The sequence below is a fragment of the Trachurus japonicus genome, chromosome 4 (assembly GCF_045865225.1).
Source record: "Trachurus japonicus isolate A0001 chromosome 4, Traja_1.0".
In the NCBI taxonomy this organism is placed as follows: Eukaryota; Metazoa; Chordata; class Actinopteri; order Carangiformes; family Carangidae; genus Trachurus; species Trachurus japonicus.
In genome coordinates, this window is record NC_140910.1 from 15,826,428 (window position 1) to 15,840,202 (window position 13,775).

At 40.0% G+C, this 13,775-nt stretch overlaps 1 protein-coding gene and 2 long non-coding RNA genes across 3 annotated transcripts; all 3 read right to left on the minus strand.

Moving 5' to 3' along the window:
- Window positions 1–2,791: 2,791 nt before the first annotated feature.
- On the minus strand, window positions 2,792–3,301 carry LOC146988701 (uncharacterized). The gene is made up of 2 exons (XR_015035717.1): window positions 3,109–3,301; window positions 2,792–2,979 (listed from the first exon to the last, which is right to left on the minus strand). It is a non-coding gene; the product is annotated as an uncharacterized LOC146988701 (long non-coding RNA).
- Window positions 3,302–3,453: 152 nt separating this feature from the next.
- LOC146988702 (uncharacterized) lies at window positions 3,454–6,492 on the minus strand. Its single transcript, XR_015035718.1, has 3 exons — window positions 6,382–6,492; window positions 3,994–4,092; window positions 3,454–3,583 (listed from the first exon to the last, which is right to left on the minus strand). It is a non-coding gene; the product is annotated as an uncharacterized LOC146988702 (long non-coding RNA).
- A 69-nt stretch (window positions 6,493–6,561) lies between these two features.
- Window positions 6,562–13,302, minus strand: LOC146988703 (sterol O-acyltransferase 1-like). The gene is made up of 11 exons (XM_085775326.1): window positions 13,165–13,302; window positions 11,386–11,537; window positions 10,521–10,579; window positions 9,597–9,745; window positions 9,347–9,406; window positions 9,089–9,196; window positions 8,594–8,876; window positions 7,213–7,291; window positions 6,991–7,075; window positions 6,830–6,875; window positions 6,562–6,729 (listed from the first exon to the last, which is right to left on the minus strand). The coding sequence occupies exons 2-11, from the start codon at window positions 11,534–11,536 to the stop codon at window positions 6,562–6,564; spliced, it is 1,188 nt and encodes a 395-aa protein (XP_085631452.1). The 5' UTR covers window position 11,537; window positions 13,165–13,302.
- Window positions 13,303–13,775: the final 473 nt, after the last annotated feature.

Genomic DNA, 13,775 nt, shown 5'->3' on the forward strand with positions numbered 1-13,775 from the left:
CCAGCGGGCGAGGGGCCCATACGGGATGGATGATGATCCCAGGGTCCCGGAGAGAAATCCAGACATCACTATATCAGCCTCTGTCTAATATGAGAGTGGGGAAAAACTAGTGCTGAATTGTCTGTAATATAAAACTATAGGCACATACTTCATTATTTTAAGTAGTAGCCTACTACAAAATATTTATAAAACTATACCCACTCTGCAGATGCCATATAATGAATGCACTCATTGGTAAAATATGATGGTCTTCAGTGTTTAACACTATTACAATTTTGTGGGAAAAGCTAATGCACTTGTAAGGTCAAATGGTAAGTGCTTAACTAGGTACATTATACATGACTACACATATTAACATTTTGTGCAAAAGCAAATGGAAATGCAAAAAAGGGGGGGAGAGGAGCCAAAAGAGCATATTTCTTTCTTTCTTTTTTAATTATTATTCTTAATAGTTATATTATGTGTCTACCATCCAAAAATAGAACATACCAATTCATAAAACTGTCACCTGACACAATAGGCTTATTCAAGGCCAGAAAAAAATGATCACAATGAACACAAATATCACAGTAAGAAGGCAAAGCTCTGATAGCTAATCCAACAGCATTTCTGCAGCTTGGCTCCTTTTCACCAACATAAATATGATCCAATTATTAACAAAATCTCAAAGGCAGAAAGCAAAATTAGAGTTTCAGTCAAGTGTGGAGTTCTCAAACTCATCAATGTGGCATTAAATGCCACAGGGTATTCCAATAATTCTGCAATCATCTGTACACATTAAAAAAAATAACGTGCTGGTACGTGTGTTGTTTGTTAATATTAATGCTGTAAATGACTGTATATGTGAAGGCTCTCTGGTCTAAATGAGCAGAGGATCAAAATAAAAGCTTTTGATACAATGCCACCTTGTGGTCATACTTTTTTTTTTTTTTTGTAGTGCTGAGATTCCCATTGCTGGTTTTTACTTTGCATTGTGTGTCTCATTATTCACAAGCATAAATACAGTCTCCCTGCATTGAATTGGCAACAATAATTGTGCAATGATTGATTTGTGGTTTCCACCAACTAATACAAATGTATAAACACATTATTCCAAGACCAAAAGGGCTAAAAAGCACACCGAGCAGATACATATCCTTTCCATTTGTGACATGAAAATTACTGTATCTGACAAAGCCTACTCTAGCCCTTAGTGGTAATCAAGTATTATCATATCTCAGTGTTGTAATATTCTAGCAGCCAGCTGCAACAGTTTTACATTGGTCCACATCCTGTTTTGAGTTCACCACGTCACTGTATAACTCACATAACATTGGTTATTAACAAAATATAACATAAGTTCACAGGAAACTTTCTCTATGACACCTGATGCATATTTAAACCATTTCAATTCAATATTCAATAATACATTCAACAGTAACAGAGTATACTAAATACTACAATATTTTGTTTTATACCCACTTGTAATTTTCAATGAGGGTCTAACTTCCCAACTTGTGGCTTGACAGCTGGTGAAGGAATTTGAAAAATATAAGTGTTCAGGTGTATAGGCTCTATGTCTGAATCATAGTTTCACATTCACTATAAAATGACTTGACAACTTCATTAGCATCTCCAATGCCACTTTCATCGCCCTCTTTCAAGAAGAGGACTGCAAGTTGCTATTATTTAGACACCAGAGCTTCTCATTGTATTGTATTGTACAAAAAAAACAGTTTATGTTGTTCAAAATAAATCTTGTACTGTAGGCAGGGAATATAAATAACATTATAGCTGCTGCGCAGCAATGGTCAGGGCCAGGCAAATTTTTTTAATAGACAAAATTAGGTAATTTTAAAGTGAAAGTTGCAAAGCCATAGCACATATGGTTGATCTGTTATGAATTTATTTTCAAAGTTTTTACATTTAGATACATGCTGTAATGCCACCATCAGGACTTTGTCTTGTGTTACTAGTTGACGATATGTCGTCATCATCATCACTCTTGCTGGGGCTTGAACCCACATCCACATTCTCTGGCACTAAGAAGAACCAGCTCCTAACTCACTGAGCTAATTGTCTGGAAGTGAGGCGTGTCTGGCTTCTCAAATAGACACACGGAAACGGTCTGAACAGAAAACACAAAAGTGGCGTTGCGTTCTCACTTTTTATTTCGCATTTAGACAAGCATTTTTGGGGTGGAAATCTGTGTGCATATGGTGACACAAAAGTCTGTGGAATTCATGCATGCCAGGCGCCGAAGTGGCAGTGTGCCACACAACACCATCAAGTCTGCACGCCTGTGTACAGCCAAATTTTTTCATCTGCTTCTTCTTGATTTCCGGCAGGCTGTATGCCAGCCATTGTATTGCTGCCCTCCGTTCCCTTCTTAGGTCTTAGCAATTGGAGCAGACTTTTGCGTTTTTACCCTTTACATGGGGACGCAACGGCGGAGCGTTTGTAAGATTTCCACTCAGGAGGGTGGTTTCACTTTTTTGCATTTTAAAGCCCCCAAAACGCTGTCGCCAATAAAATATTTTGCCGTTTTCATCCGCGAGCGTTGTCGTGTAAACAGGGCCTCAGGGAGTCATCACCCAGGCAGCAGTTGTCAAAATATCAGAAATACTGTTATCTAAACAAAAATCTGATAATACATAAATTGCATCTTGACAGCATGGAAATATTGGTGATTTGTTTTTAACAATAAGCGTTTTGCATCAGAAGAGAAAATCTGATGTTTAAAAAGTAAAGAACATTTTGGCAGATACTCATTGGACCTCTTTCCTACATTCATACACAGACTCAGCCTTAGTGCAATAAAATAAAAATATATATTAAAGACCAAAGGTTATGAAAATGACAGAAAGTTGGGGCAGATTTATACTGATTAGTGATAGTCCTCAGCAGTAGTCCAGACACAGGTCACAAGTTATCAGAGTTCACCATCAAGCCTCTCTGACAGCTCCAGCTCCGCGGCTTCAGTAACTCTAGGAACGACGGCTGTAACGAAAACAGATGGATGAAGCGAAAACAACCAACTTCCAAATGAATTACCATGGTGAAAAAACACATCATGTGTTCAGAGGACAACATATCAACAGGTCAAACAAGGTGACGCTCAGGTGTTACCTCCTTCAGGGGACAGTAGCGCTGGGCGTACCACTCATGGGAGTACAGACAGATAATGACTCCATGACCCAGGAAGAGAGATGTCCACATAATTATGTTCCAGATGGGACCTTTCCTTTGGTCATGCAGGATGAAGTTAAACATCGCTGTGAGAGGAGGAAGAAAGAGGACGAAGGTGTAAGACTGATAAGTTTCAATAACTCTGACAAGGCAATCCTGTTGTTAGGTTTAGACAATGTGAAGCAATTTTGTGGGTCCAATCAAGTATAGTGTACTGAGAAATAATTTGGGTCACGTGTCAGTATGGCTTTACGGTGTGATGTGGTATCTTTTTCTTACTTCCAAAACACATAAAAAGGCAGAAGAGCACAGGATAGAAAAAGCCAAGGCAGATTGCAAGAATGTACTCGTGGACCACCGCAGACACTGTGAACACAAAGAGCATGGCTGCCACTCTGAATCGCTTCTGAGACATCTGGAATGACAACAGAGAGATAAGGCAAGTCAAGACATCAGTGGCACACGGTTTTTTTTTATGGGATCAACTGCAACTATATTTTTTTGGGGGGGGCATTTATTCCTTTATGGATAGCACAGTTGAGACAGACAGGAAACGGGGAGGCAGAGAGAGGGGGAATGACATGCAGTAAATGGCCCCCGACGCGGGACTCGAACCAGGGCCGACTGCAGCAAGGACTGTGCTTCTATACATGGGGCGCCCGCTCTAACCACTACGCCACGCTACGCCCCAGTGGCACACAGTTTTAACACAATCCATGCATTTTAACATTGGCAATCACATGGAAAATTAGTTTATCATTAGAAAAAAACAAAAACCACAATAAACAAAATAATGCAGCTGTTAAGATTTTAATCAAGACTCACCCACAGGAAGTCCCGGTACACATAGTAGTACAGCCAGTCATGGACCACCACGTTCCAAGTGCGATAGTAATTTGCAAAAGAGGTTGAATTCCACCAATCCTGTGATCAAATTAAAATTAAGTCAAATATAAAATACAAATAATATACAAAAATTAAATTAAATTATAGCTGCTGTGTAGCGATGGGTCGGGTCCGGGCTATTTTTGGTAAGTTTAGGCAAATTCGGAGCAACAAATAGGAGAATAGGAAGACAAGCCAGTTAAAGCAGAAGTAAGCGATCTGGTCATTTTGGCTAACTTCTTGTCAGCCGATGGAGTTAGCAGCCCCCGCCCTCTTCATGGATTTATTGGTCCTCGTCCCTACATCACCACATTCACGCGCATCCCTTGACTGCACACACAGCCCTTCATGCCGTTCTCTCTCCTCATTGGATAAAGGTTGTAGGATACAAGGAAGCATACAAGAAGTTTTCTCCTCGGCTTACAGCAGAGCAGACTGACTGACCCGTGTTTCGGACAGACCCGTGTTTCGGACCAAACACTCTATAGTGATTGCTGTCGGAAGATATAACTATTTAAGACTTATATTAACACAAACATTCCGCTTACTTCTGCTTTAACCTTTTAATGTTCATTTTTCACTAGTTGAGGCTTTAACCCACAACTTCTGGAGCCAAACACCGTTGTCTATCGCACTGAGGTAATTAGCAAGTGGCAGTTCAGCAGTGGCTTCAGAAATTGAGTAAGCCATTCACTGTCGCGCAGGCAGATTTAAAACCACTGTAAAGAAAACAAACAAAAAAATTCTGATATGTTTTTGTCAAACATCACCTACCATGAATCTAAAATTTTGCACAAAGACTATCTGGTACATTGATGTATTATCCTTATCACCTTTGATGGGGGTTGAACCCACATCGTCTGGCACCAAGAACCAGCTCCTAACTCACTGAGCTAAATGTCTGGAAGCGCAATGAGGTGTGTGTCTTCTCAAATAGACTCAGGGAGTCAGAGACCAGGCAGTAGTTGTCAAGGCAGATTTAAAAAACTGTCAGAATGTCAGAAATTCTGTTATCTAAACTGAAATCTGATAATACATGGGATCTGGCATGGGGTTGGACATTTCTGTAAGGATTAGTGAGTTTTCGCCCATGGGAAGTATGATTTCCTTGGAAGTAGAAAGAAGATGAGACTGGACCTTTGTGCAAAACTTAGTGAGGTTCCGCCCATGGTCCAGTCCAAGCTATTTGTTTGTTTGTTTTTTAATTTAGAGGCTTGCTGTGATGTCACCATGAGGATCCTGGCATTTTGATGTGTCATTATCATCATCACCCTTGCTGGGTCTTGAACCTACATCCCCTCGCACCAATAACCAGCTCTTAACTCACTGAGCTAATTATCTGTGAGGCCTGCTGTGTGACTTCTCAAATAGACTCAGGGAGTCAGTGTCCGGGCAGCTGTTGTCAAGGTAGATTTCAAAAATGGTCAAAATTTCAGAAATTCTGTTATCTAAACAAAAATCTGTTAATACATTAATTGCATCTTGACAGCATGTAAATGTTGGTGATTTGTTTTTAACAATAAGTGTTTTGCTTCATAAGAGAAAATCTGATGTTTATAAATTCCACTCTCACATTGACTGCAGTTGTTCCCATGAGAGCAGAATTCAAAATATTCTCAAAAATTCAGTTTTTGAGATAGAATTCTGATATTTGCTAAACTTCATCAACCATAACTCCAAAATATTCTCAATTTTTTTCAGGAACATTGAAAATGTATTTAGCAGGACTGTGAACATGTAGCCTACTGTTTACAGTCAAACGTTTTCATGCACTGTAGCCTAAATTTTTGACAAATCAAAAATCCGAAAAACAAGTTTTGTGGAGGATGGTCTGGAGATGCTCTGTAGCAAGTTTGGTGACAATTGAGCAAAAATTGTGGGATGAGATACATTTTAAAAGTTTTACAGTTTTTGGAAAAAAAAACAGAGTGATGGACTTCATAATTTGTAATGAGTTTAAGTAAACAAAAGTTTCAGCAGTATTGGGGCTACATTTTGGTGAAAGTTGCAAAACTGTAGCATGTACCATTGGTTTGGTAGGAATTTTTTTAAGTTTTTAAATTTAAACGGTTATTGTGCCCCCCCTAGGAGGGGAGGGCACATGTCCTTGGAGTTGAGTAAATCTGGCATGGGGTCGGACGTTTCTGTAAAGTTTGGTGAGTTTTCCCCCATGGGAAGTATGACTTACTTGGAAGAAGAAAGAAAGAAGAAGAAGAAGAAGAAGAAGAAGAATTCCTCGGAATACAATAGTGTCCTGGCAGCTTAGCTGCCCGGACCCTAATAAATCTTATTTTAATAGACAACAGAAAGAAAGTGAAAGAAGACCACCTTGTAAAACATCCTGTCAGCAAAGCGAAGCATCTCTGCAAATGCATTGAACCAAGAGTGGAGAAGGGCAAAGAATCCGAGGAAGTGAAACAACACTCCTGCAAAGATAGAAAATTAATTTGTCATCAATGTGGCTGTTAGAACAATATGGAAACTCATCTCTTGGCATGTATAAAAGGTTTATATGTCTATGTCTATATGTAAGCAGCTGATCTTACCTGGCAGGATGGAGTTGAAGACACAGAGGACCATGGCCTTTAGGTCAAACAGCTGTAGACTGATGCTGCGAAACTGAGGGATGCACAGCCGCACAAACACGTAATAAGTGCAAAACAGACAGCCTAGTACCTGTGAAGCAGAAATTCATGGAATGGTCAGAAAATGTGTCTAATAATGTTGGCTTGAAATCTTAAGAGAGGTCAGCTGTAAAATGTAAGAGGGTTGGCACCTGAAGTAAATTTGTGGCCACGTAGCCCCATCTGATCACTGGGTTCCTGTAATACAAGTGAAACAAGATTTGGTCACACATGCCTTGTGTAACTGCTCTGTGTTCAGGTCTGAACACGGCATCAAAATGCCACCTGACTGATACAAAAGGTGTCTGTTTACCTGGGGTACTTGTCTCTGTAGATGAGTGTGGGCGCAAACAGGAAGTAAATATACTGAGAAACCTGAGGGACCACTGGGCTGGGACCTGTAGAGAACAGGGGAAAGTCTGTTTATCCACATAATTAGAAAGGCAAATAGAAAGACAGAGGCTCTGGCAATAAAAGGAATAACACAAATTAAAAGCATCACATATGGTCACACAAAACAAAACAAGTTACATACTGGTCTTATCTTTAGCCCAGGTCAGAACTCGTGGCACATTCTCCCTGACAAAGGAGTGTGCTTTCATCATCAAACGCACCTGGAATAACAAATAAAATTGGGTCGGGTCCGGGCTACTTTTTGACAAATTTGGGCAATTCTGAGCAACAAACAGGAGAATAGGAAGACAGGACAGTTGACCTTATAATGTTCATTTTGTACCAGTTGAGGATTGAACCCACAACTTCAGGAACCAAAGAGCACACTGAGCTAACAAGTGGAAGTTCAACAGTGGCTTCACAAATTGAGTAAGCCATTCACTGTTGTGCAGGCAGATTTGAAACCACAGTAAAAAGAAAAATCAGTTTTTGAGGTAAAATTCTGATATGTATTTGTCAAACATCTACTATGAGTCTAAGATGTTGTACATTTGTTTCACAAAGACCATCCGGTATTTTGGTGTGTTATCATCAACTCTCTTGTGGGGTCTTGAACCAACATCCTCCAACACCAAGAACCAGCTCCTAACTCACTGAGCTAATTGTCTAGAAGGGAGACCAGGTGTGTGGTTTCTCAAATAGACTCAGGGAGTCACAAGCCAGGCAGCAGTTGCCAAGGCAGATTTCAAAAATGGTCAAAATGTCACAAATTCTAATATCTACACAAAAATCTGATAATACATGAATTGCACATTGACAGCATGGAAATGTTGGTGATTTGTTTTTAATGATAAGTGTTTGGCTTCTCAAGAGAAAATGTGATGTTTAAAATGCCACTCTTACACTCCACTTGACTCCAGTTGTTCCCATGAGAGCAGAATTCAAAATGTTCTAGAAAATTCAGTTTTTGAGATAAAATTTTGATATTTACCAAACTTCATCAATGACGACTCCAAAATACTGCCTGCTCAATTTTTTTCAGGAAGATTTAAAATGTATTTAGCAAGAAGTGGTGATGGTATATGTGTACAGTAGTGTTTACAGTCAAACATTTGCATGCACTGTAGGCTCAATTTTTGATAAATCAAAAAATCCGAGAAACAAGATTTGTGGAGGACAGTCTGGAGATGCTCTGTAGCAAGTTTGGTGTCAATTGAGCAAAAATTGTGGGAGGAGATTTTGGAGTTTCACAGTTTTTGAAAAAAAAAGAGTGATGGACTTTTCTTGTAATAAGTTTAAGGACAAAAGTTTCAGCAGTATTGGGGCTACATTTTGGTGAAAGTTGCAAAACTGTAACGTACAAAAATGTACCGTTGGTTTGGTAGGAATTTTTGGTGGGAATTTTTAAATTTAAGGGGGGAGAAGAATTCCCAGGAATACAATAGGCTCCGGGCAGCTAGAAACACACACAGAAGCCATTACAAATATATATGTTTTGTTTGGTGTGTGTTTACACTACCAACCTGTTCCAGGATGATGATGAAGCAGGATGCAGGTGGCAAACTGTTGGTCACCACCACATAAGTGGGGAGGAAGCCCAGACCCAGAGCTTGGTAAAGCAGAAATAGAGAACCAAACAGCAAACTGTACAACCTGGGGTGACTGTAAGACCCAGACTGAGTCTGTGACCACACATGGAAAAGGGTGTAAGGAACCAGCAGTACAGACAGGAACATGCAGATCCACGTGCACACCACCAGGGCGGACTGCTCAAATGCGTAGACCAGGTCAAATTCCAACACAAGTCTGAGGCACAGGAGAAAAAGAAGACATATGAAACTTCAAAGCTATCTCACAACATACCATCTCAGCAAGATCAAATGTGATGTGAAGTTAAAGACTTAAACATAAACAAAAGCAAAGGAAAAAAATGACAAGATTGTAATTCTTTTCAAGTTAATTGAGTCAAAAAACATGGACAAAAATCAAAAGCATAATGCACAGCAGACTTATATTACCTGCCTTCATCAATGAAATCTACCACAAGTGTACTGAGGATGAAGAGAATGAAGAGGGCTATAAACATGTGGTAGATGGTCCTGATGTGGTTCACCTCAAACAGCTCACTGCAGAGAAACAAGAGGAAATGAGCTAAGGTACATCTGCACACAAGTCGACACACTCTTCACGCAGCAGTAAAACTGTGAACCGTAACAAACGTATATTATTATGTCCTTTAGTCTTATATAAGCAGAACTTTATAAGTATGAACTTACTCTAGGAGGGACCTGCGACTGACAAACTGCTTTCCCTGGCCATGAGGAGGACGAAAATGCCTAAATGAAAACACAGTGAAATCAGCGATTTTATTATTTTTGTATGAGGAGGAGTATGTATACAGGTATGAGAAAAAAAATGGGACAGTTGTTCCACATGTGCTGTGCTGTTATCCCATATGTACCAAATTAAAACAACTTGGAGCAACATTTGATTTGACAGAGAAGCTGAACGTCACTAGTACAGTACCTGAGTTTGTTCCTCTCCTTGTCGGACAGAGGGGGTGAGAAAACAGCAGGTACAGGTGCAGGCTCCAGGGTGGCCGACTCTTCTATAAGACAGTCCATGAAGTCATTGACCTGACTGTCAAACTGACGCATCAGGTCACTCTTCAGGAACTGAGGGACAACAAAAAGAGGGCACAAGAAATGTATCATTCACAGTCTGCAAATACTTGAACAACTATGGAATATGTCACATTTTGTGGGAGTAATGCTGTTCTTTCTAAATATGAAAATTTGGTGTTATTTTTGCAAAGATCCACTGCTTCAATTACACTGACACTGCATATCATCTTACAAAACTGCTAAAGAAAGAATAATTTGCTTAAGTCTCCTCAGGCAACTCACTGAAGAAGCCACCGTCATCTGCAGTTTCTCTGCAGCGGAGCTGGAGCAGAACAGTTAAATGTAAATGTTGTTATGAATAAACCATGTTATACTAGATCTAGATATTTAATGGAACATAATCCATTTGAATAAATACCACAGATTCACAACAATACATACTTTGTATGTAAAGCCCTTGTGTAATTGTAGTGCTGTTAACCCCCATGATGACACCAAGACTGCTCTGTTTACACTGTTGATACTGCATGTGTTACTTCCACCATTGTGCAACAGCAGCAATGTATGATGTGTGTTAACCACCAGGAAGTCTTTCAATCTACTTTTGTAAATATCTGTTAAATCACTTTTTTAACATCATGATCATGTTTGACATGCCAATTATAATCAGATTATATGAATTTACTTTCTATCCACTCTCACTCTGTTCTCTTGTACAAAGTTTTCAATCTGATCGTGACACAATACTCACATTTAAACCTAGAGACTGATAGTGATGGAAGTAAACCACAAAACCATTTTTTTAAAAGATTACTGCTTTACTGACCTCTGCTTTCCTTTTTAGTTGTAGCTTTTTGCTGATGACATGTTCCACTTCAATTTTTCCTAAAATTGGAAAGAGAAGATACAATAACAGCTAACACAGCTTTGAAACCTACCAATGTAAACACATCTGTGTGCTACAATAGAGCCAACTGAGTTACCAGGTAACTGAACATCAAGTCATGCCAAATATGATATTCAGTGACCAACAGATAACAAACAGGAGGCAATCTTTAAGGCATTGGAGGATATGTCAACCAAACAGGACCCCCGTGGTTTTATTGTTCATCTAGAATGAAAATGTGTTTTAATAGCACACATAACCCTACACAGAAGACTCTCATGGGTTATGTGTTTTATTGGCTTTGAGTGCTAATAGTTAACGAAAGCAGGTTTGAATCATACAGTTATATCAGATTCATCCAATGTTGCAAACACCAAAAGGAGACACACGTTTGTCGACTGTTATAGTAAGCAAATCTGAATACTTGTTGCTAAGGTCACAGAAGGTTATAAGACAAGACAGCTGTCTGATGATGAACAAGTTCATTCAGTTACAGAGGTCAGTCACAGTCACACAAAGTGACGAACCAACAGTAGCACTCACAGTCATCGTTTTTCACAATCACATCTGATGAGCATTCCCCTGTCTCTACCCTGGTTAAACCGCACAAACTGTATCACAGGTCAAAAATTGCTCAAGAGAAACACATCATCACATGGCAGGAGTTCAGTCAGTCACACATCCAAAGGAAATTTAAAAGTTGAGTCAAGATGTACAGGCTTCATCTCAAGTCTGACTGAGGTAAAGGCTTAGGATCAGAGTCCCTCTTCCTCATGAGATGAGAAGTGGACTGAAATTTTCATACCATTGCTGGTGATGTGGTTGTCTACATTGCCCTGCCGATGTTCCCCTGGACTGTGCTCCCCATCCAGAGAGCTGTCCAGATCAGGGAAGGAAAGCACCTTGGGGATGGCTCTGCAGCGGGACCGGAGGACACTGTCCTCCCCACTCTCCATCCTAAACAAACAAACATGGCCAGAACAAAGCTACAGTTCTGGTACTGCTTGACCTGAGTGCTGCCTTTGATACTGTGGATCATCAAATTCTTTTAAATAGATTAAGTGAGTGGGTTGGCCTATCAGGAATGGTTTTGAATTGGTTTCTCTCATATCTTTGTGGAAGAGAGTTTTCGTCTCAATTGACAATAACTTCTCCAAACACTACGAGATTACCTGCGGGGTACCACAAGGACCAATTTTAGGACCATTACTTTTTAACCTATTCATGCTACCCCTGTGTCAGACATGGAATTTCCTTCCACAGTTATGCTGATGATACCCAGCTCTATGTCGCCATGTCTCCTGATGACGCTGGACCCATAGACTCACTTTTTAATTGCATTTTAGATATTAAGGCCTGGATGTCACAACATTTTTACATCTCAATCAGGACAAGACGGAAATACTAATCATTGGCTCAAAAGCTCAGAGAGAGAAACTGGCCTCTCACCTAAACAAACTTGGTCTAAACCCAAATGAGGCAAGAAACCTCGGAGTGACATTTGATTCAGATTTTAATTTCAAACCACACATACGCTCTGTCACAAAAACAGCATTTTCTCATTTAAAAAACATTTCTAAAGTGAGGCCGTTTCTCTCTTGGAGTAACACAGAGAGACTAATGCATGCTTTTTATAACTAGCAGGCTAGACTACTGCAATGCTCTCCTCCCTGGTCTACCCAAGAATGCAGTTAACAAGCTGCAACTGATTCAAAACTCTGCAGCGCGAGTCCTCACTTAGACCAGAAGGAGAGCACACATTACGCCGATTTTAAAGTTCTCTTATTAGTTTTTAAAGCACTCCATGGACTTACACCAGATTATATCTCAGAGATGCTTTTATTGTATGAACCAGGAAGGTCCCCCAGATCCTCTGGCTCCTCTCTTTTAACTGTCCCTCAGAGCAGAACAAAAACATTTGGTGATGCTGCTTTCAGCCACTATGCCCCAAAGCTGTGGAACAGCCTGCCGGAGGATCTGAGAGAAGTCCCCTTTTGGGGACATTTTCCTGGCGAAATTATATAAATGCAAATATTTAGGTACTACAATGGCATAAATAGTCATACAACTATAAAATTTGGCAGAGTATCTTGACACATAGGGGAAGGCAGGAAAAAAAGATTCTGGGGCTTGCTGCAACTCTAATTTAAGGTATCACCCTCAACATCCCAAAAAAGAAAAAAAAAGTACTGTTCGCCTGACAAATTCGCATGAAAATTAATATTTTCAGTCAGTGTCATTCACTAGTTCGAGCATTGTCAGCAGCAGTTGGACATCTGGTCACACATTTTGTCTAACTAGTTGAACAAAGAATCTTACAAGTCACTCTTTTTCAGCAACTAGTGACACTTTTATTAAACTAGTAACAACTTAAGCCACACCAGGGCCGGCTCTAGCCATTTTGGTGCCCTAGGTGAGATTACTCCCTGCCCCCGCGCACCCCCTCATGAGAACAACCTGTTGTGGTGCTTGAAATGGGTATACGGAAGTCTTGACTTCACAAAAGCAGTGGAATACTGTATGAATAATTAAATAATTAAATATTAATTAATTAAATTAAATTAAATACTGTCAGGTCACTTACTTCCTGTTGACTTACTGGCTTTTAGTCGCCAGGTGTTCTCCCGGTTCCGGGTTCAGCTGACCTCCGAGGTTACCGTGAGGGGGAGAGTGAAAGTGAGTTGCGCGGCTCCGTCAGTTACAACAATCTGAGCGGCTGCTGATGATGAGCAGCGCAGCGGCTCCTGATTGGTCCAAAGTCTCTCCTCCTTTCGACGTCATCGGCGCCCACAGCATCGACCACGTCTGTCATCAGACTCAATCACTATACTACATCTTCAGCGTGATAGCACCACCACCAACAACAACAGCCACAGTCATCTAAAAAAGCTACAGAAAATAAATCTAATACTGAACTATAAAGTCCCGTCAGTAGCTTTTGATAAATTACAAATATAGGCTACAAAAAAAGAAGAAAAAAAGCAGTTTAAGTCTCTTTAAAGAGAAAATTAATGAATGAAAATTTTGTTTCATTTGTGGTTGAGACACAGCCTGTCCTCTGGTTCAAAATATTGAGAACTTACTGGCAGATGTTTCCATAGACAACGGTTCTCACAGATTTGCTTCTATCAGGCAGCTAAACCACATCCTCTAAGTAAAATTGAAACAGTTCACAAAGTGATACGTGACTTACAG